The 23,578-nt window shown below is 53.0% G+C and overlaps 2 protein-coding genes across 6 annotated transcripts in view; one reads left to right on the forward strand and one right to left on the reverse strand.

Moving 5' to 3' along the window:
- LOC147099693 (cytidine deaminase-like) overlaps positions 1-23,578 on the forward strand; it is a 134,720-nt gene that overhangs the window by 23,030 nt on the left and 88,112 nt on the right. The gene's annotated exons all lie outside the window — the stretch shown is intronic.
- Positions 1-23,578, reverse strand: part of LOC147099695 (uncharacterized) — a 123,720-nt gene that overhangs the window by 2,474 nt on the left and 97,668 nt on the right. For all 5 annotated transcript variants that reach the window (XM_085969069.1, XM_085969068.1, XM_085969067.1 and 2 more), the window contains 3 exons: positions 14,102-14,474; positions 9,719-9,892; positions 505-655 (listed from right to left, as the gene is read on the reverse strand). In XM_085969069.1, the coding sequence (XP_085825195.1) occupies positions 505-655; positions 9,719-9,892; positions 14,102-14,474 (698 nt within the window). The remainder of the gene's footprint in view (positions 1-504; positions 656-9,718; positions 9,893-14,101; positions 14,475-23,578) is intronic.

Raw genomic sequence — 23,578 nt, forward strand, 5'->3', positions numbered from 1 at the left:
CTCCCAGGGCAGGTACAGCATGGGTTAAATACAGAGTAAAGCTCCCTCTACACTGTCCCATCAAACACTCCCAGGGCAGGTACAGCACGGGTTAGATACAGAGTAAAGCTCCCTCTACACTGTCCCATCAAACACTCCCAGGGCAGGTACAGCACGGGTTAGATACAGAGTAAAGCTCCCTCTACACTGTCCCATCAAACACTCCCAGGGCAGGTACAGCACGGGTTAGATACAGAGTAAAGCTCCCTCTACACTGTCCCATCAAACACTCCCATGGTAGGTACAGCACGGGTTAGATACAGAGTAAAGCTCCCTCTACACTGTCCTATCAAATATTCCCAAGGCCCTACCCGGGTACAGTGCTCAACCATTACCCATGTACATTATTCACCCATTACCCTGGGGTACTGTGCCCACCCATTACCCAGGGGTACAGTGCCCACCCATTATCCAGAGTATTGTTTGATTTATGCGTTATTGATTGAATTATATTTGAATACTCACTGTTGGCAGAAATAGTTTTGCCAGCTGGAAGAAAAGGAAGACACGGGCAGCCCCCCTGGCCCCCCCAGTGACACTTCTGCTGAATATGGTGTTCAACAACGACTGCAGAATGTGAAAAGCGTTGGAGCTGTTCAGGAGGGGCTCCAACACCCTGCAACACAAAGAGAGAAACACTGAAACCTGTGGCCTCTGCCTGAGATACCACAGACATCCATTGTTAGCAATCACACTACTGATGTCTTCTTTATTACTTGTTCTGGTCTGTAACATGTAGCTGCTGAAGCAACCATAGCTTTAGAGAGAAGGATTTAGTATTCTGGACCACAGTAGGTTGCACTCTTGCTGAGTTAGAAGCCCATTCCAAGACTAGAAAATATAGGGGTTGAATTTCTGTGGGGGTTCTCCTCATTGTCCACTCTAACCTCAGCGGAAGGTCTACAGAAACCAACTGTGTGCACACCCTGCTCGCTGACTGCCCACACCCCCTCACTGCCCGCACCCCGCTCGCTGACTGCCCGCACCCCCTCACTGCCCGCACCCCGCTCGCTGACTGCCCGCACCCCCTCACTGCCCGCACCCCGCTCGCTTACTGCCCGCACCCCCTCACTGCCCGCACCCCGCTCGCTGCCCGCACCCCGCTCGCTGACTGCCCGCACCACCTCACTGCCCGCACCCCGCTCGCTGACTGCCCGCACCCCCTCACTGCCCGCACCCCGCTCGCTGACTGCCCGCACCCCCTCACTGCCCGCACCCCGCTCGCTGACTGCCCGCACCCCGCCCACTGACTGCCCGCACCCCACTCACTGACTGCCCGCACCCCCTCACTGCCCGCACCCCGCTCGCTGACTGCCCGCACCCCCTCACTGCCCGCACCCCCCTCACTGACTGCCCACACCCCGCCCACTGACTGCCCGCACCCCGCTCGCTGACTGCCCGCACCCCGCTCACTGACTGCCCGCACCCACTCACTGACTGCCCGCACCCCCTCACTGACTGCCCGCACCCCCTCACTGACTGCCCACACCCCCTCACTGCCCGCACCCCGCTCGCTGACTGCCCGCACCCCACTCACTGACTGCCCACACCCCCTCACTCCGCTCGCTGACTGCCCGCACCCCCCTCACTGACTGCCCGCACCCCGCTCACTGACTGCCCGCACCCCGCCCACTGACTGCCCGCACCCCGCTCGCTGACTGCCCGCACCCCCCTCACTGACTGCCCGCACCCCGCTCGCTGACTGCCTGCACCCCCTCACTGACTGCCCGCACCCCGCTCACTGACTGCCCGCACCCCCTCACTGCCCGCACCCCGCTCGCTGACTGCCCGCACCCCCTCACTGACTGCCCGCACCCCGCTCGCTGACTGCCCGCACCCCGCTCGCTGACTGCCCGCACCCCCCTCACTGACTGCCCGCACCCCCTCACTGACTGCCCGCACCCCGCTCGCTGACTGCCCGCACCCCCCTCACTGACTGCCCGCACCCCGCTCGCTGACTGCCCGCACGCCCGCACCCCGCTCGCTGACTGCCCGCACCCCGCTCGCTGACTGCCCGCACCCCCTCACTGACTGCCCGCACCCCCTCACTGACTGCCCGCACCCCCCTCACTGACTGCCCGCACCCCGCTCACTGACTGCCCGCACCCCCTCACTGACTGCCCGCACCCCCCTCACTGACTGCCCGCACCCCCTCACTGACTGCCCGCACCCGCTCACTGACTGCCCGCACCCCCCTCACTAACTGCCCGCACCCCGCCCACTGACTGCCCGCACCCCCCTCACTGACTGCCCGCACCCCCTCACTGACTGCTCGCACCCCCTCACTGACTGCCCGCACCCCGCCCACTGACTGCCCGCACCCCCCTCACTGACTGCCCGCACCCCCTCACTGACTGCCCGCACCCCGCTTGCTGACTGCCCGCACCCCGCTCGCTGACTGCCCGCACCCCCCTCGCTGACTGCCCGCACCCCCCTCACTGACTGCCCGCACCCCGCTCACTGACTGCCCGCACCCCCTCACTGACTGCCCGCACCCCCTCACTCACTGCCCGCACCCCGCTCGCTGACTGCCCGCACCCCGCTCGCTGACTGCCCGCACCCCCTCACTGACTGCCCGCACCCCCCTCACTGACTGCCCGCACCCCGCTCGCTGACTGCCCGCACCCCCTCACTGACTGCCCGCACCCCCCTCACTGACTGCCCGCACCCCGCTCGCTGACTGCCCGCACCCCCTCACTGACTGCCCGCACCCCCCTCACTGACTGCCCGCACCCCGCTCACTGACTGCCCGCACCCCGCTCACTGACTGCCCGCACCCTGCCCACTGACTGCCCGCACCCCCTCACTCACTGCCCGCACCCCGCTCGCTGACTGCCCGCACCCCGCTCGCTGACTGCCCGCACCCCCTCACTGACTGCCCGCACCCCCTCACTGACTGCCCGCACCCTGCTCGCTGACTGCCCGCACCCCCTCACTGACTGCCCGCACCCCCCTCACTGACTGTGTGTGTGCCCCGCTCACTGACTGCCCGCACCCCCTCACTGACTGCCCGCATCCCTCTCACTCTACGCGCACTGTTTGGAAGGGATGTGTCCGGAGCACCTGAACTTTCTGTATGTGTCTCGCTCCAAAGCACATGTCCTCTCGATGTCCTGGTCGGATTTGATATGATGAATGAGGTTCAGGACAGAGTGGCGTGTGACATATACCAGATATACTTGTCTAGTTTTGATTTAGTATCTGTTCTGCGAAGTCCAGTCACATTACACAAGCAATTTATAAAATTAACTCCAGTTCAGTTCCTTTACCAAACTTAATGTTTCACCCTTTAATGCTGGAGAAAAACAATTCAAACTCAAACAGTGCTGAGTGATTGGTTCAGTTTGTGTACGAGTGAAAGATCCTTGTATAAATCTGAGAGCTGAGATAAGCAAAATCCAGTGTCTGTTAACTTTACCAGAATGTAAAGAAAGAGCTGTCCACGTCACAGAGCGTGCTTCAGGGGTCAGTTTGAAAACAACTGAAGTTTGAAACTCATGAAAAAAAAATCTCTTTGAATTTTCAAGAAACAGTGCTAAGAAATTCTAGGAAAAGATTTACTGTTACCTGTATTATTTAAAAGTTATATAGTAAGAGTTAGCTTTGTTCTTAAGAGTTGTGATCTGAAGGAGTTGGCGGAAGAGAGTTTACTATAAATATTTAAATGTGTTTATATCATTGTTACTTATTTGCTTATTCATTTTTTGCAAATTAAATTTGGTTGTTATTTTAAACTTAAAACAAGGTCTGAGGCGATGCTCTGCCACTCTCATCGACCAGAGTGAAAGCTAACAGAGACAGACCAAAGCTGAAAGTGATTAATGGACAGGGTTTATTGTTCACTTCCCTTGCTCACTTACCTAGAACCCAAAGACAGGCAATGTGAAGGTTTGGGAGGTAGGGAGTGATTTGAACAAAAGAATATAAGAAATAGGAGCAGGAGTCGGCCATTTGGCCCTTCGAGCCATGGCTGATCTTCTACCTCATCTCCACTTTCCTGCACTATCCCCATATCCTTGTGCACCAGTCGCTGAAAGTAAGCATGCAGGTGCAGCAGGCGGTTAAGAAGGCAAATGGTATGTTGGCCTTTGTAGCGAGAGGGTTTGAGTACAGGAACAAGGATGTCTTGCTGCAGTTGTACAGGGCCTTGGTGAGACCACACCTTGAGTATTGTGTGCAGTTTTGGTCACCTTATCTGAGGAAGGATGTTCTTGCCATGGAAGAAGTGCAGCGAAGATTCACCAGGCTGATACCTGGGATGGCAGGAATGACATATGAGGAGAGATTGGGTCGATTGGGCTTGTACTGGCTGGAGTTTAGAAGAATGAGAGGGGATCTCATCGAAACTTATAAAATTCTAACAGGACTAGACAGACTAGATGCTGGAAGGATGTTCCCGATGGTCAGGGAGTCCAGAACCAGGGGTCACAGTCTAAGGATAAGGGGTAAGCCATTTAGGACAGAGATGAGGAGGAATTTCTTCACCCAGAGAGTGGTGAACCTGTGGAATTCTTTACCACAGAAGGCAGTAGAGGCCAATTCATTAAATATATTCAAGAAGGAGTTGGATATATTTCTTAAGGCTAAAGGGATCAAGGGATATGGGGAGAAGGCAGGAACAGGGTACTGAATTTGGATGATCAGCCATGATCTCATTGAATAGCGGAGCGGGCTCAAGGGGCCGAATGGCCTACTCCTGCTCCTATCTTCTATGTTTCTATCCCTTGATTCCCTTAATATTCAAAAATCTATCGATCTTTGTCTTGAATATCCTCAATGACTGAGCCTCCACAGCCCTCTGGGGTAGAGAATTCCAAAGATTCACCACCCTCTGAGTGAAGAAATTTCTCATCTCAGTCCTAAATGGCCGACCCCTTATTCTGAGACTGTGACCCCTGGTTCTAGACTCCCCAGCCAGGGGAAACATCCTCCCTGCATCTACCCTGTCAAGCCTTGTAAGAATTTTGTATGTTTCAATGAGATCACCTCTCATTCTTCTGAACTCTAGAGAATATAGGCCTAGTCTACTCAATCTCGCCTCATAGGACAATCCTCCCATCCCAGGAACCAGTCTGGTGAACCTTCGTTGCACTCCCTCTATGGCAAGTTTATCCTTCCTTAGGTAAGGAGACCAAAACTGTCCACAATACTCCAGGTGTGGTCTCACCAGGGCCCTATATAATTGCAGTAAGATGTCTTTACTCTTGTACTCAAATCCTCTTGTAATAAAGGCCAACATACCATTAGCTTTCCTAGTTGCTTGCTGTACCTGCATGTTAACTTTCAGTGAGTCGGGTACAAGGACACCCAGGTCCCTCTGAACACCAACATTTCCCAATCTCTCTCCATTTAAAAAATACTCTGCTTTTCTATTTTTTTTACCAAAGTGGATAACTTCACATTTCTCCACATTATATTCCATTTGCCATGTTCTTGCCCACTCACTTAGCCTGTCTATATCCCCTTGAAGCCTCCTCGCATCCTCCTCACAACTTACATTCCCACCCAGCTTTGTATCATCAGCAAACTTGGATATATTACATTTGGTCCCCTCATCCAAATCATTGAAATCTACAGCACAGAAGGAGGCCATTCGGCCCATCCTGTCTGTACCAGCTGACAAAGATCTATCCACCCTAATCCCACTTTCCTGCACTTGGTCCGTAGCCCTGTAGGTTACGGCACTTCAGGTGCATATCCAAGTACTTTTTAAATGTGGTTCGGGTTCCTGCCTCTACCACCCTTTCAGGCAGTGAGTTCCAGACCCCCACAACCCTCTGGGTGAAAACATTTCTCCTCAAATCCCCTCTAAAATTCCGACCAATTACTTTAAATCTATGTCCCCTGGTTATTGACCCTTCTGCTAAGGGAAATAGGTCCTTCATATCCACTCTGTCTCGGCCCCTCATAATTTTATACACCTCAATTTGGTCTCCCTTCAGCCTCCTCTGTTCCAAAGAAAACAACCCCAGCCTCTCCAATCTTTCCTCATAGCTAAAATTCCCCAGCCCAGGCAACATCCTCGTAAATCTCCTCTGCACCCTCTCTAGTGCAATCACATCCTTCCTGTAATGTGGTGACCAGAACTGCACGCAGTATTCTAGCTGAGGCCTAACTAGTGTTTTATACAGTTCAAGCATAACCTCCCTGCTCTTATATTCTATGCCTCGGCTAATAAAGGCAAGTATCCCGTATGCCTTCTTAACCACCTTATCTACCTGTCCTGCTACCGTCAGGGATCTGTGGACATGCACTCCAAGGTCCCTCTGATATTCTGCGCTGCTCAGTGTCCTACCATTTAATGTGTATTCCCTTGCCTTGTTAGCCCTCCCCAAATGCATTACCTCACACTTGTCCGGATTGAATTCCATTTGCCACTGTTCTGCCCACCTGACCAGTCCATTGATATCTTCCTGCAGTCTGCAGCTTTCTTCATTATCAACCACACGGCCAATTTTTGTATCATCTGCAAACTTCTTAATCGTTCTTCCTACATTCAAGGCCAAATCATTGATATATACCACAAAAAGCAAAGGACCCAGTACTGAGCCCTGCAGAACCCCACTGGAAACAGCCTTCCAGTCACAAAAACACCCTTCGACCATTACCCTTTGTTTCCTGCCTCTGAGCCAATTTTGGATCCAACTTGTCACTTTGCCTTGGATCCCATGGGCTTTTACTTTCGTGACCAGTCTGCCATGTGGGACCTTATCAAAAGCCTTGATAAAATCCATATAGACTACAAACGCACTACCTTCATCGACCCTCCTTGTTACCTCCTCAAAAAATTCAATCAAGTTAATCAGACACAACCTTCCCTTGACAAATCCATGCTGACTGTCCCTGATTAATCCGTGTCTTTCTAAATGAAGATTTATCCTGTCCATCGGAATTTTTTCCAATAATTCTCCCACCACCGAGGTTAGGCTGACTGGCCTGTAATTACTCGGTCCATCCCTTTCTCCCTTTTTAAACAAAGGTACAATGTTAGCAGTCCTCCAGTCTTCTGGCACCACACCTGTAGCCAGAGAGGATTGGAAAATGATGGTCAGAGCCAATATATTTCCATGCCCTCTCTTTGCTTTCCTAATTTCCTTTTTGATTTCACCCCTGCACGTTCTCTACTCCTCTTGGCTTTCTGCAGTATTGAGCCCTCGGTATCTGTCATAAGCTTCCCTTTTTTTCTTTACCATACCCTGTATGCCCCTTGACATCCAGGGAGCTCTAGATTTGTTAGTCCCACCCTTTTTCTTTAAGGAACATACTTGCTCTGAACCCTCACTATCTCCTCCTTGAATGCCTCCCACTGCTCTGACACTTTACCTTCAGGTTTCTGTCTCCAGTCCACTTTAGCTAAATCACCTCTCAGCTTAGTCAAATTAGCTTTTCCCCAATTGAGAACTTTATTCCTGGTCCATCCTTGTCCTTTTCCATAACTACCCTAAATCTAACTGAATTATGATCACTAGCACCAATATGCTCTCCCACTGATACCCTTCCCACCTGCCCAGCTTCATTCCCTAAAACTAGGTCCAGAACCGCGCCCTCCCTTGTTGGGCTTGCTACGTACTGGCTAAAAAAGTTCTCCTGAATGCATTTTAAGAATTCTGTTCCCTCTAAACCTTTCACACTAATGTTATCCCAGTTAATAATTAGGGAAGTTGAAATCCCCTACTATTACTGCCCTATTTTTGCATGTTTCAGAAATGTGCCTACATATTTGCTCTTCCATCTCCCTCTGACTGTTCGGAGGTCTAGAGTACACTCCCAGCAGTGTGATTGCCCCTTTTTTGTTTTTCAGTTCAACCCATATGGCCTCATTTGATGACCCTTCTAAGATATCCTCCTTCCTCACAGCTGTAATTGATTCTTTAATCAATATCGCGACCCCCCCTCGATCTCGTCTGAAAACCCTGTAACCAGGAATGTTGAGCTGCCATTCCTGCCCTTCTTTCAGCCATGTCTCAGTAATAGCTAGAATATCATATTCCTCCCACCTGTCGATCTGTGCCCTCAGCTTATCTGCTTTATTCCCTAGACTCCTTGCGTTGAAGTATATACCATTTAGCAATTCCAAACTCCCTTGTTGTCTATTTTCTAGCCTTTGTTTCCTCTGCCTTCCAAACTCGCTAACTAATTTTCTGCCTTCCATTTCCAGCTTTGCTTCTCTCCCTTCTGAATCCACTCTCAGGTTTCCATCCCCCTACCAAGCTAGTTTAAACCCTCCCCAACAAAACTAGCAAACCCCAGCATGAAGATATTGGTTCCAGTCCCGTTGAGATGCAACCCGTCCGGCTTATACAGGTCCCATCTCCCCCAGAAACGGTCCCAATGCCTCAGGAATCTAAAGCCCTCCCTCCTGCACCATCTCTCCAGCCACTCATTCATCTGCTCTATCCTCCTGTTTCTGTACTCACTAGCACATGGCACTGGGAGTAATCCAGAAATTACTACCTTTGAGGTCCTGCTTTTTAATCTCTTCCCTAGCTCCCTAAAATCTGCCTGCAGGACCTCATCCCTCTTTCTACCTATGTCGTTGGTACCGATGTGGACCACGACCTCTGGCTGTTCACCCTCCCCCCTCAATGTCCTGCAGCCGTTCAGTGACATCCTTGACCCTGGCACCAGGGAGGCAACATACCATCCTGGAGTCACGTCTGCGGCCGCAGAAACGCCTGCCTTTTCCCCTAACTATTGCTCTTCCACTCTTCTTCCTCCCAACCTGTGCAGCTGAGCCACCCATGGTGCTGTGGACTTGGCTCTGGCTACACTCCCCAGAGGAACCATCGCCCTCACCAGTATTCAGAACTGAATACTGGTTAGCGAGCGAGATGCACTGCCTGCCTGGTCCTCCTCTTCTGTCTGGCGGTCACCCATTTCCTCTCTGCCTGCACACACTTAAGCTGTGGGGTGACCACCTCCAGAAACGTGCTATCCACATAACTCAGCCTCGCGCATGCACTGCAGTGACTCCAGCCGCCGCTCAAGCTCTGAAACCCGGAGCTCGAGCTGCTGTAGCTGGCGACACTTCCTGCACACGTGGTCGTCCAGACCACGAGAAGCGACCAGGATTTCCCACATGGCACAGGATGTGCAGTTCACGGCACTGAGCTGCCCTGCCACGCCACTATATAATATACTATGAACTACCTTGACAGAAATAAACTTAACAAAAACACTCACCAGCTACTCAATCAGCTTCCTTGTGCCAACGTCACTTCTGAATTCCGATGTCAGTCCTGTGTTGAGTTGCTGTCGCCGACTCTGAGCCTCTCACAGGTCCACTGCTCAGCTCCAGATGTAGATTGTGAATAGCTGAGGCCCAAGCACTGATCCTTGCGGTACCCCACTAGTTACAGCCTGCCAACCCGAAAATGACCCGTTTATTCCTACTCTCTGTTTTCTGTCCGTTAACTAATCCTCAATCCATGCGAGTATACTACCCACAATCCCACGAGCCCTAATTTTGTTTAATAACCTCTTGTGTGGCACCTCATCGAATGCCTTCTGAAAATCCAAATACACCACATCCACTGGTTCCCCCTCATCTATTCTGCTAGTTACAACCTCAAAAAACTAACAGATTTGTCAAACACGATTTTGAGACAAAGTAATCTCAGGTAAGGAAGTTTGATAATAATCAGAAACATACCAAGTGTCACTGGCTCCATAAACTTACTGCTTGAATTCCGGATCCTGTGTCATCCACTGCTCCAGCTTTCCCAAATATTGCAGTGCATTTTCTAGGTTGGGCACACTGCCTGCGTCTGCACCTCTGCTGCTGAGAACCTCCCTGGGCCCCTCACTCCCAGCTGCTGCTCCTGGAACCACAGGCCCGTTACCACTGATGTAACTGAAAAGGAGAAAGGAACAGGATTTGCAAAGATCTGAGGCGGAAGGGCCCTATATCAGCTTTAAATGATGTACAGTCCACAGGCTGGCACAGTGCCAATCAATGGATTCAAGCATCAAAGCCCTGCTTTGTGAATTGGGTGGTGCAGTGGGTCAGACACCACCCTTTCACCTCTGAGTGCAAGTCCAGCTCACTGCCTGTATGGGTTCTGCATCAAATGTGCTTGGCTGTCTCAGACCACTTTTCACTGTAGGCTTGGGCGCACAGCACGAAACTGCCCTGAATTCACCACTAGACTGGCAATCTCACTCAGAGCATGGCCAGTCTAGGAAACAAAAATCTATAACCAAAGATGTGCAGGTTAGGTTGATTGGCTATGATAAATTGACCCTTAGTGTTAGGGGGATTAAATACGTGGGGTTACAGGGATAGGGTGGGATATGTGTTGGTGTAGGGGTTACGGGGATCGGGTGGGATATGTGTCGGTGCAGGCTCGATGGGCCGAAATGGCCTCTATCTGCACTGTGGGGTTTCTGTGATTCTGTGGAACCGTGCTGTTAGAGTGGGGAACCCCCTATAAATTATTCACGCTTCTGCAGCACCCCCCCCACCCCATCACAAAAATACTGACACATTCCCGGGGACCCTCTGTAAATACTGACACACTGCCGGGGACCCCCTGTCAATACTGACACACTCCTGGTGACCCCCTGTAAATACTGACACACTCCCGGAGACCCCCTGTAAATACTGACACACTCCCGGGGACTCTCCTGTAAATACTGACACACTCCCGGGGACCCCCTATAAATACTGACACACTCCTGGGGACCCCCTGTAAATACTGACACACTCCCGGGGACCCCCTGTAAATACTGGCACAATCCCGGGGACCCCCTGTAAATACTGACACACTCCCGGGGACCCACTGTAAATACTGACACACACCCGGGGACCCCCTGTAAATACTGACACACTCCCGGGGACCCCCTGCAAATACTGACACACTCCTAGTGACCCCCTGTAAATACTGACACACTCCCGGGGACTCTCCTGTAAATACTGACACACTCCCGGGGACCCCCTGTAAATACTGACACACTCCCGGGGACCCTCTGTAAATACTGACACACTCCCGGGGACCCCCTGTAAATACTGGAACAATCCCGGGGACCCCCTGTAAATACTGACACACTCCCGGGGACCCCCTGTAAATACTGACACTCCCGGAGACACCCTGTAAATACTGACACACTCCCGGGGACCCCCTGTAAATACTGACACACTCCCGGGGACCCCCTGTAAATACTGACACACTCCCAGGGACACCCTGTAAATACTGACACACTCCCGGGGACGCCCTGTAAATACTGACACACTCCCGGGGACCCCCTGTAAATACTGACACACTCCCAGGGACCCGCTGTAAATACTGACACACTCCCGGGGACCCCCTGTAAATACTGACACACTCCCGGGGACTCTCCTGTAAATACTGACACACTCCCGGGGACCCCCTGTAAATACTGACACATTCCCGGGGACCCCCTGTAAATACTGACACACTCCCGGGGACCCCCTGTAAATACTGGAACAATCCCGGGGACCCCCTGTAAATACTGACACACTCCCGGGGACCCCCTGTAAATACTGACACTCCCGGAGACACCCTGTAAATACTGACACACTCCCGGGAACCCCCTGTAAATACTGACACACTCCCGGGAACCCCCTGTAAATACTGACACACTCCCGGGGACCCCCTGTAAATACTGACACACTCCCGGGGACCCCCTGTAAATACTGACACACTCCCGGGGACCCCCTGTAAATACTGACACACTCCCAGGGACCCGCTGTAAATACTGACACACTCCCAGGGACAACCTGTAAATACTGACACACTCCCGGGGACCCCCTGTAAATACTGACACACTCCCGGGGACCCCCTGTAAATACTGACACACTCCCAGGGACCCGCTGTATATACTGACACACTCCCGGGGACCCCCTGTAAATACTGACACACTCCCGGGGACCCCCTGTAAATACTGACACACTCCCGGGGACCCCCTGTAAATACCGACACTCCCAGGGACGCCCTGTAAATACTGACACACTCCCGGGGACGCCCTGTAAATACTGACACACTCCCGGGGACCCCCTGTAAATACTGACACATTCCCGGGGACCCCCTGTAAATACTGGCACACTCCCCAGGGACACCCTGTAAATACTGACACACTCCCGGGGACCCCCTGTAAATACTGACACACTCCCAGGGACCCGCTGTAAATACTGACACACTCCCAGGGACACCCTGTAAATACTGGCACACTCCCCAGGGACACCCTGTAAATACTGACACACTCCCGGGGATCCCCTGTAAATACTGACACACTCCCAGGGACCCGCTGTAAATACTGACACACTCCCGGGGACCCCCTGTAAATACTGACACACTCCCGGGGACCCCCTGTAAATACTGACACACTCCCGGGGACCCCCTGTAAATACTGACACACTCCCGGGGACCCCCTGTAAACACTGACACACTCCCAGGGACACCCTGTAAATACTGACACACTCCCGGGGACGCCCTGTAAATACTGACACACTCCCGGGGACCCCCTGTAAATACTGACACACTCCCAGGGACCCGCTGTAAATACTGACACACTCCCGGGGACCCCCTGTAAATACTGACACACTCCCGGGGACCCCCTGTAAATACTGACACACTCCCGGGGACCCCCTGTAAATACTGACACACTTCCGGGGACCCCCTGTAAATACTGACACACTCCCGGGGACCCCCTGTAAATACTGACACATTCCCGGGGACCCACTGTAAATACTGACACACTCCCGGGGACCCCCTGTAAATACTGACACACTCCCGGGGACCCCCTGTAAATACTGACACACTCCCGGGGACCCCCTGTAAATACTGACACTCCCGGAGACACCCTGTAAATACTGACACACTCCCGGGGACCCCCTGTAAATACTGACACACTCCCGGGGACCCCCTGTAAATACTGACACACTCCCAGGGACACCCTGTAAATACTGACACACTCCCGGGGACGCCCTGTAAATACTGACACACTCCCGGGGACCCCCTGTAAATACTGACACACTCCCAGGGACCCGCTGTAAATACTGACACACTCCCGGGGACCCCCTGTAAATACTGACACACTCCCGGGGACCCCCTGTAAATACTGACACACTCCCGGGGACCCCCTGTAAATACTGACACACTCCCGGGGACCCCCTGTAAATACTGACACTCCCGGAGACACCCTGTAAATACTGACACACTCCCGGGGACCCCCTGTAAATACTGACACACTCCCGGGGACTCTCCTGTAAATACTGACACACTCCCGGGGACCCCCTGTAAATACTGACACAATCCCGGGGACCCCCTGTAAATACTGACACACTCCCGGGGAACCCCTGTAAATACTGACACACTCCCAGGGTCCCCCTGTAAATACTGACACACTCCCGGGGACCCCCTGTAAATACTGACACACTCCCGGGGACCCCCTGTAAATACTGACACACTCCCGGGGACTCCCTGTAAATACTGGCACACTCCCGGGCACCCCTTGTAAATACTGACACACTCCCGGGGACCCCCTGTAAATACTGACACACTCCCGGGGACTCCCTGTAAATACTGGCACACTCCCCAGGGACACCCTGTAAATACTGACACACTCCCGGGGACCCCCTGTAAATACTGGCACACTCCCCAGGGACACCCTGTAAATACTGACACACTCCCGGGGACCCCCTGTAAATACTGACACACTCCCGGGGACCCCCTGTAAATACTGACACACTCCCGGGGACCCCCTGTAAATACTGACACACTCCCGGGGACCCCCTGTAAATACTGACACACTCCCGGGGACCCCCTGTAAATACTGACACACTCCCGGGGACCCCCTGTAAATACTGACACACTCCCGGGGACCCCCTGTCAATACTGACACACTCCCGAGGACCCCCTGTAAATACTGACGCACTTTTGAGGACCCTCTGCAAATATTGATTCCCGGGGATACTTGCACTCCTAAGTTGAGACTGTCCCAGATAAGGGAGAGAGAGAGACAGACAGAGAGAGACCACAACGGATGTGACAGAGTTTGTCACCCAAAGGTGGAAGATGGCTCGACCAGTGCGAGCCTGTACCTCCAAAAGAGTTGCATGGTGGTGCTGCCATCCTCAGTGGAGACCCTTGGCTCCTGGGCCTGGCTGTAGCTGGGGATCTCTCGCTCCTGGGCCTGGCTGTAGCTGGGGATCTCTCGCTCCTGGGCCTGGCTGCAGCTGGGGATCTCTCGCTCCTGGGCCTGGCTGTAGCTGGGGATCTCTCGCTCCTGGGCCTGGCTGTAGCTGGGGATCTCTCGCTCCTGGGCCTGGCTGCAGCTGGAGACCCATCTCTCCTGGAACTGTCTGTAGCTTGGGCCATTGCAGAATGCTGCGTGTTCCATTATTTGATCCGCGGGGAAATAGTAACTGCACAGTGGGCATTCCCGTGCCTCTTCTGCTACTTCATAAAACTTTTCTGGATTAAACAAAAGCACAAAGAGAAATAAAATAACAAGATGACCTGGATTTCCCAGACAACCCCGTACCGCAGTGAGTGTCTGTGGAACTGTACCCCAGTGAGAGTCAGTGTCGGTGGAACTGTACCCCAGTGAGAGTCAGTGTCTGTGGAACTGTACCCCAGTGAGAGTCAGTGTCTGTGGAACTGTACCCCAGTGAGAGTCAGTGTGTGTGGAACTGTACCCCAGTGAGAGTCAGTGTCTGTGGAACTGTACCCCAGTGAGAGTCAGTGTCTGTGGAACTGTATTCCAGTGAGAGTCAGTGTCTGTGGAACTGTACCCCAGTGAGAGTCAGTGTCTGTGGAACTGTATCCCAGTGAGAGTCAGTGCCTGTGGAACTGTATTCCAGTGAGAGTTAGTGTCTGTGGAACTGTACCCCAGGGAGAGTCAGTGTCTGTGGAACTGTACCCCAGTGAGAGTCAGAGTCTGTGGAACCCGTACCCCAGTGAGAGTCAGTGTCTGTGGAACTGTACCCCAGTGAGAGTCAGTGTCTGTGGAACTGTACCCCAGTGAGAGTCAGTGCCTGTGGAACCCATACCCCAGTGAGAGTCAGTGTCTGTGGAACTGTATCCCAGTGAGAGTCAGTGCCTGTGGAACCTGTACCCCAGTGAGAGTCAGTGTCTATGGAACTGTACCCCAGTGAGAGTCAGTGTCTGTGGAACTGTACCCCAGTGAGAGTCAGTGTCTATGGAACTGTACCCCAGTGAGAGTCAGTGTCTGTGGAACTGTACCCCAGTGAGAGTCAGTGTGTGTGGAACTGTACCCCAGTGAGAGTCAGTGTCTGTGGAACTGTACCCCAGTGAGAGTCAGTGTCTGTGGAACTGTACCCCAGTGAGAGTCAGTGTCTGTGGAACTGTACCCCAGTGAGAGTCAGTGTCTGTGGAACTGTATCCCAGTGAGAGTCAGTGTCTGTGGAACTGTACCCCAGTGAGAGTCAGTGCCTGTGGAACCTGTACCCCAGTGAGAGTCAGTGTCTGTAGAACTGTACCCCAGTGAGTGTCAGTGTCTTTGGAACTGTACCCCAGTGAGAGTCAGTGTCTGTGGAACTGTACCCCAGTGAGAGTCAGAGTCTGTGGAACCCGTACCCCAGTGAGAGTCAGTGTCTGTGGAACTGTACCCCAGTGAGAGTCAGTGTCTGTGGAACTGTACCCCAGTGAGAGTCAAGAGTCTGTGGAACCCGTACCCCAGTGAGAGTCAGTGTCTATGGAACTGTACCCCAGTGAGAGTCAGTGTCTGTGGAACTGTACCCCAGTGAGAGTCAGTGTGTGTGGAACAGTACCCCAGTGAGAGTCAGTGTCTGTGGAACCTGTACCCCAGTGAGAGTCAGTGTCTGTGGAACTGTACCCCAGTGAGAGTCAGAGTCTGTGGAACCCGTACCCCAGTGAGAGTCAGTGTCTATGGAACTGTACCCCAGTGAGAGTCAGTGCCTGTGGAACTGTACCCCAGTGAGAGTCAGTGTCTGTGGAACTGTACCCCAGTGAGAGTCAGTGTCTCTGGAACTGTACCCCAGTGAGAGTCAGTGTCTGTGGAACTGTACCCCAGTGAGTGTCAGTGTCTGTGGAACTGTACCCCAGTGAGAGTCAGTGTCTGTGGAACTGTACCCCAGTGAGAGTCACTGTCTGTAGAACCCGTACCCCAGTGAGAGTCAGTGTCTGTGGAACTGTACCCCCAGTGAGAGACAGTGTCTGTGGAACTGTATCCCAGTGAGAGTCAGTGTCTGCGGAACTGTACCCCAGTGAGAGTCAGTGTCTGTGGAACTGTATCCCAGTGAGAGTCAGTGTGTGTGGAACTGTACCCCAGTGAGAGTCAGTGTCTGTGGAACTCTACCCCAGTGAGAGTCAGTGTCTGTGGAACTGTACCCCAGTGAGAGTCAGTGTCTGTGGAACTGTACCCCAGTGAGAGTCAGTGTCTGTGGAACTGTATCCCAGTGAGAGTCAGTGTCTGTGGAACTGTACCCCAGTGAGAGTCAGTGCCTGTGGAACCTGTACCCCAGTGAGAGTCAGTGTCTGTAGAACTGTACCCCAGTGAGTGTCAGTGTCTTTGGAACTGTACCCCAGTGAGAGTCAGAGTCTGTGGAACCCGTACCCCAGTGAGAGTCAGTGTCTGTGGAACTGTACCCCAGTGAGAGTCAGAGTCTGTGGAACCCATATCCCAGTGAGAGTCAGTGGCCTAGAAATTGGGTTCTGGCGTAGGCAGGGCTTTAGTGCCGGAAGTTAGTGCCGGCGCTAAGTCCCCCTGCGCGCGCCAAAAATTCAGTAGTGCCGCGCCCAAACGGCTGCCGGCGCTACTGAAGGGTCTTTGCGGCGGTACATCGGCGCTAACTGCCGTTTCGCGCCGCAATTCCGGCGCTGCGGCACCCGATGCGGTGCGGCAGGCTGGGGACGTGCATGCCTCCTCCTCCCGTTAAGGAGGAGCTGCCTGCACCCGGCCGCGGCCCGCGCAAATCAGCTTAAAAATGAGCCCGGCATCTCGGACAAGTGCCGGGCTTGCATCTGTTCCGGGGGGGTGGGGGGAGAAGTCCGGGGAGGGAGCTGCGGGCAGGCGGCCGGCGGGAAAGTGGCCGGCCGCCGCGGGGCCTTTAATGCGCCGGCGCAAACTGGAGTAAGGCACCTCTGACAGAACGTTGCTTGCGGCTGCCACGGGCGAGGCGGCCGCAACTCAATTTCGGAGTTCGGGCGGGTTACCACGGCAACCGGGACGCTGCGCACACCGATGACGTCATCGGTGCCGGCGCAGCGCTACCGGTGCAACGCCGATTTAGGGCCCCAGGGAATTTTTAAACTGGCCATAACTCTGGCGCTAGTCCCTCTAGCGCCTCAAAAGCGGCGCTAAGGCAACTGAATTTCTAGGCCAGTGTCTGTGGAACTGTAGCCCAGTGAGAGTCAGTGTCTGTGGAACTGTACCCCAGTGAGAGTCAGTGTCTGTGGAACTGTATCCCAGTGAGAGTCAGTGTTTGTGGAACTGTATTCCAGTGAGAGTCAGTGTCTGTGGAACTGTATCCCAGTGAGAGTCAGTGTCTGTGGAACTGTACTCCAGTGAGAGTCAGTGTCTGTGGAACTGTATCCCAGTGAGAGTCAGTGTTTGTGGAACTGTATTCCAGTGAGAGTCAGTGTCTGTGGAACTGTACCCCAGTGAGAGTCAGTGTCTGTGGAACTGTATCCCAGTGAGAGTCAGTACCTGTGGAACTGTATTCCAGTGAGAGTTAGTGTCTGTGGAACTGTACCCCAGGGAGAGTCAGTGTCTGTGGAACTGTACCCCAGTGAGAGTCAGTGCCTGTGGAACCCATACCCGAGTGAGAGTCAGTGTCTGTGGAATTGTATCCCAGTGAGAGTCAGTGTCTGTGGAACTGTACCCCAGTGAGAGTCAGTGTCTGTGGAACTGTATCCCAGTGACAGTCAGTGTTTGTGGAACTGTATTCCAGTGAGAGTCAGTGTCTGTGGAACTGTATCCCAGTGAGAGTCAGTGTCTGTGGAACTGTACCCCAGTGAGAGTCAGTGTCTGTGGAACTGTATCCCAGTGAGAGTCAGTGTTTGTGGAACTGTATTCCAGTGAGAGTCAGTGTCTGTGGAACTGTACCCCAGTGAGAGTCAGTGTCTGTGGAACTGTATCCCAGTGAGAGTCAGTGCCTGTGGAACTGTATTCCAGTGAGAGTTAGAGTCTGTGGAACTGTACCCCAGGGAGAGTCAGTGTCTGTGGAACTGTACCCCAGTGAGAGTCAGTGCCTGTGGAACCCATACCCGAGTGAGAGTCAGTGTCTGTGGAATTGTATCCCAGTGAGAGTCAGTGTCTGTGGAACTGTATCCCAGTGAGAGTCAGTGCCTGTGGAACCTGTACCCCAGTGAGAGTCAGTGTCTATGGAACTGTACCCCAGTGAGAGTCAGTGTCTGTGGAACTGTACAGCAGTGAGAGTCAGTGTCTATGGAACTGTACCCCAGTGAGAGTCAGTGCCTGTGGAACTGTACCCCAGTGAGAGTCAGTGCCTGTGGAACTGTACCCCAGTGAGAGTCAGTGTCTGTGGAACTGTACCCCAGTGAGAGTCAGTGTCTGTGGAACTGTACCCCAGTGAGTGTCAGTGTCTGTGGAACTGTACCCCAGTGAGAGACAGTGTCTGTGGAACTGTATCCCAGTGAGAGTCAGTGTCTGCGGAACTGTACCCCAGTGAGAGTCAGTGTCTGTGGAACTGTATCCCAGTGAGAGTCAGTGTGTGTGGAACTGTACCCCAGTGAGAGTCAGTGTCTGTGGAACTCTACCCCAGTGAGAGTCAGTGTCTGTGGAACTGTACCCCAGTGAGAGTCAGTGTCTGTGGAACTGTATCCCAGTGAGAGTCAGTGTCTGTGGAACTGTACCCCAGTGAGAGTCAGTGCCTGTGGAACCTGTACCCCAGTGAGAGCCAGTGTCTGTGGAACTGTACCCCAGTGAGAGTCAGAGTCTGTGGAACCCGTACCCCAGTGAGAGTCAGTGTCTGTGGAACTGTACCCCAGTGAGAGTCAGTGTCTGTGGAACTGTACCCCAGTGAGAGTCAGTGTCTGTGGAACTGTACCCCAGTGAGAGTCAGTGTCTGTGGAACTGTACCCCAGTGAGAGTCAGTGCCTGTGGAACTGAACCCCAGTGAGAGTCAGTGTCTGTGGAACTGTACCCCAGTGAGAGTCAGTGTCTGTGGAACTGTATCCCAGTGAGAGTCAGTGTCTGTGGAACTGTACCCCAGTGAGAGTCAGTGCCTGTGGAACCCGTACCCCAGTGAGAGTCAGTGTCTGTGGAACTGTATCCCAGTGAGAGTCAGTGTCTGTGGAACTGTATCCCAGTGAGAGTCAGTGCCTGTGGAACCTGTACCCCAGTGAGAGTCAGTGTCGATGGAACTGTACCCCAGTGAGAGTCGGTGTCTGTGGAACTGTACCCCAGTGAGAGTCAGTGTCTATGGAACTGTACCCCAGTGAGAGTCAGTTTCTGTGGAACTGTACCCCAGTGAGAGTCAGTGTCTGTGGAACTGTACCCCAGTGAGGGTCAGTGTCTGTGGAACTGTACCCCAGTGAGAGTCAGTGTCTGTGGAACTGTATCCCAGTGAGAGTCAGTGTTTGTGGAACTGTATTCCAGTGAGAGTCAGTGTCTGTGGAACTGTATCCCAGTGAGAGTCAGTGTCTGTGGAACTGTACCCCAGTGAGAGTCAGTGTCTGTGGAACTGTATCCCAGTGAGAGTCAGTGTTTGTGGAACTGTATTCCAGTGAGAGTCAGTGTCTGTGGAACTGTACCCCAGTGAGAGTCAGTGTCTGTGGAACTGTATCCCAGTGAGAGTCAGTGCCTGTGGAACTGTATTCCAGTGAGAGTTAGTGTCTGTGGAACTGTACCCCAGGGAGAGTCAGTGTCTGTGGAACTGTACCCCAGTGAGAGTCAGTGCCTGTGGAACCCATACCCGAGTGAGAGTCAGTGTCTGTGGAATTGTATCCCAGTGAGAGTCAGTGTCTGTGGAACTGTACCCCAGTGAGAGTCAGTGTCTGTGGAACTGTATCCCAGTGAGAGTCAGTGTTTGTGGAACTGTATTCCAGTGAGAGTCAGTGTCTGTGGAACTGTATCCCAGTGAGAGTCAGTGTCTGTGGAACTGTACCCCAGTGAGAGTCAGTGTCTGTGGAACTGTATCCCAGTGAGAGTCAGTGTTTGTGGAACTGTATTCCAGTGAGAGTCAGTGTCTGTGGAACTGTACCCCAGTGAGAGTCAGTGTCTGTGGAACTGTATCCCAGTGAGAGTCAGTGCCTGTGGAACTGTATTCCAGTGAGAGTTAGAGTCTGTGGAACTGTACCCCAGGGAGAGTCAGTGTCTGTGGAACTGTACCCCAGTGAGAGTCAGTGCCTGTGGAACCCATACCCGAGTGAGAGTCAGTGTCTGTGGAATTGTATCCCAGTGAGAGTCAGTGTCTGTGGAACTGTATCCCAGTGAGAGTCAGTGCCTGTGGAACCTGTACCCCAGTGAGAGTCAGTGTCTATGGAACTGTACCCCAGTGAGAGTCAGTGTCTGTGGAACTGTACCCCAGTGAGAGTCAGTGTCTGTGGAACTGTATCCCAGTGAGAGTCAGTGTCTGTGGAACTGTATCCCAGTGAGAGTCAGTGTTTGTGGAACTGTATTCCAGTGAGAGTCAGTGTTTGTGGAACTGTACCCCAGTGAGAGTCAGTGTCTGTGGAACTGTATCCCAGTGAGAGTCAGTGTCTGTGGAACTGTATCCCAGTGAGAGTCAGTGTTTGTGGAACTGTATTCCAGTGAGAGTCAGTGTCTGTGGAACTGTACCCCAGTGAGAGTCAGTGTCTGTGGAACTGTATCCCAGTGAGAGTCAGTGCCTGTGGAACTGTATTCCAGTGAGAGTTAGTGTCTGTGGAACTGTACCCCAGGGAGAGTCAGTGTCTGTGGAACTGTACCCCAGTGAGAGTCAGTGCCTGTGGAACCCATACCCGAGTGAGAGTCAGTGTCTGTGGAATTGTATCCCAGTGAGAGTCAGTGTCTGTGGAACTGTACCCCAGTGAGAGTCAGTGTCTGTGGAACTGTATCCCAGTGAGAGTCAGTGTTTGTGGAACTGTATTCCAGTGAGAGTCAGTGTCTGTGGAACTGTATCCCAGTGAGAGTCAGTGTCTGTGGAACTGTACCCCAGTGAGAGTCAGTGTCTGTGGAACTGTATCCCAGTGAGAGTCAGTGTTTGTGGAACTGTATTCCAGTGAGAGTCAGTGTCTGTGGAACTGTACCCCAGTGAGAGTCAGTGTCTGTGGAACTGTACCCCAGTGAGAGTCAGTGCCTGTGGAACCCATACCCGAGTGAGAGTCAGTGTCTGTGGAATTGTATCCCAGTGAGAGTCAGTGTCTGTGGAACTGTATCCCAGTGAGAGTCAGTGCCTGTGGAACCTGTACCCCAGTGAGAGTCAGTGTCTATGGAACTGTACCCCAGTGAGAGTCAGTGTCTGTGGAACTGTACAGCAGTGAGAGTCAGTGTCTATGGAACTGTACCCCAGTGAGAGTCAGTGCCTGTGGAACTGTACCCCAGTGAGAGTCAGTGCCTGTGGAACTGTACCCCAGTGAGAGTCAGTGTCTGTGGAACTGTACCCCAGTGAGAGTCAGTGTCTGTGGAACTGTACCCCAGTGAGTGTCAGTGTCTGTGGAACTGTACCCCAGTGAGAGACAGTGTCTGTGGAACTGTATCCCAGTGAGAGTCAGTGTCTGCGGAACTGTACCCCAGTGAGAGTCAGTGTCTGTGGAACTGTATCCCAGTGAGAGTCAGTGTGTGTGGAACTGTACCCCAGTGAGAGTCAGTGTCTGTGGAACTCTACCCCAGTGAGAGTCAGTGTCTGTGGAACTGTATCCCAGTGAGAGTCAGTGTTTGTGGAACTGTATTCCAGTGAGAGTCAGTGTCTGTGGAACTGTACCCCAGTGAGAGTCAGTGTCTGTGGAACTGTACCCCAGTGAGAGTCAGTGCCTGTGGAACCCATACCCGAGTGAGAGTCAGTGTCTGTGGAATTGTATCCCAGTGAGAGTCAGTGTCTGTGGAACTGTATCCCAGTGAGAGTCAGTGCCTGTGGAACCTGTACCCCAGTGAGAGTCAGTGTCTATGGAACTGTACCCCAGTGAGAGTCAGTGTCTGTGGAACTGTACAGCAGTGAGAGTCAGTGTCTATGGAACTGTACCCCAGTGAGAGTCAGTGCCTGTGGAACTGTACCCCAGTGAGAGTCAGTGCCTGTGGAACTGTACCCCAGTGAGAGTCAGTGTCTGTGGAACTGTACCCCAGTGAGAGTCAGTGTCTGTGGAACTGTACCCCAGTGAGTGTCAGTGTCTGTGGAACTGTACCCCAGTGAGAGACAGTGTCTGTGGAACTGTATCCCAGTGAGAGTCAGTGTCTGCGGAACTGTACCCCAGTGAGAGTCAGTGTCTGTGGAACTGTATCCCAGTGAGAGTCAGTGTGTGTGGAACTGTACCCCAGTGAGAGTCAGTGTCTGTGGAACTCTACCCCAGTGAGAGTCAGTGTCTGTGGAACTGTACCCCAGTGAGAGTCAGTGTCTGTGGAACTGTATCCCAGTGAGAGTCAGTGTCTGTGGAACTGTACCCCAGTGAGAGTCAGTGCCTGTGGAACCTGTACCCCAGTGAGAGTCAGTGTCTGTAGAACTGTACCCCAGTGAGTGTCAGTGTCTTTGGAACTGTACCCCAGTGAGAGCCAGTGTCTGTGGAACTGTACCCCAGTGAGAGTCAGAGTCTGTGGAACCCGTACCCCAGTGAGAGTCAGTGTCTGTGGAACTGTACCCCAGTGAGAGTCAGTGTCTGTGGAACTGTACCCCAGTGAGAGTCAGTGTCTGTGGAACTGTACCCCAGTGAGAGTCAGTGTCTGTGGAACTGTACCCCAGTGAGAGTCAGTGCCTGTGGAACTGAACCCCAGTGAGAGTCAGTGTCTGTGGAACTGTACCCCAGTGAGAGTCAGTGTCTGTGGAACTGTATCCCAGTGAGAGTCAGTGTCTGTGGAACTGTACCCCAGTGAGAGTCAGTGCCTGTGGAACCCGTACCCCAGTGAGAGTCAGTGTCTGTGGAACTGTATCCCAGTGAGAGTCAGTGTCTGTGGAACTGTATCCCAGTGAGAGTCGGTGTCTGTGGAACTGTACCCCAGTGAGAGTCAGTGTCTATGGAACTGTACCCCAGTGAGAGTCAGTTTCTGTGGAACTGTACCCCAGTGAGAGTCAGTGTCTGTGGAACTGTACCCCAGTGAGGGTCAGTGTCTGTGGAACCCGTACCCCAGTGAGTGTCTGTGGAACTGTACCCCAGTGAGTCAGTGTCTGTGGAACTGTGCCCCAAGTGAGAGACAGTGTCTGTGGAACCCATACCCCAGTGAGAGTCAGTATTTGTGGAACTGTACCCCAGTGAGAGTCAGTGTCTGTGGAACCCATACCCCAGTGAGAGTCAGTATCTGTGGAACTGTACCCCAGTGAGAGTCAGTGTCTGTGGAACTGTACCCCAGTGAGAGTCAGTGTCTGTGGAACCCATATCCCAGTGAGAGTCAGTGTCTGTGGAACTGTACCCCAGTGAGAGTCAGTGTCTGTGGAACTGTATCC

Source organism: Somniosus microcephalus, chromosome 28 (assembly GCF_052327205.1).
Source record: "Somniosus microcephalus isolate GS21.2 chromosome 28, FLI_Smic_1.0, whole genome shotgun sequence".
NCBI lineage: Eukaryota > Metazoa > Chordata > Chondrichthyes > Squaliformes > Somniosidae > Somniosus > Somniosus microcephalus.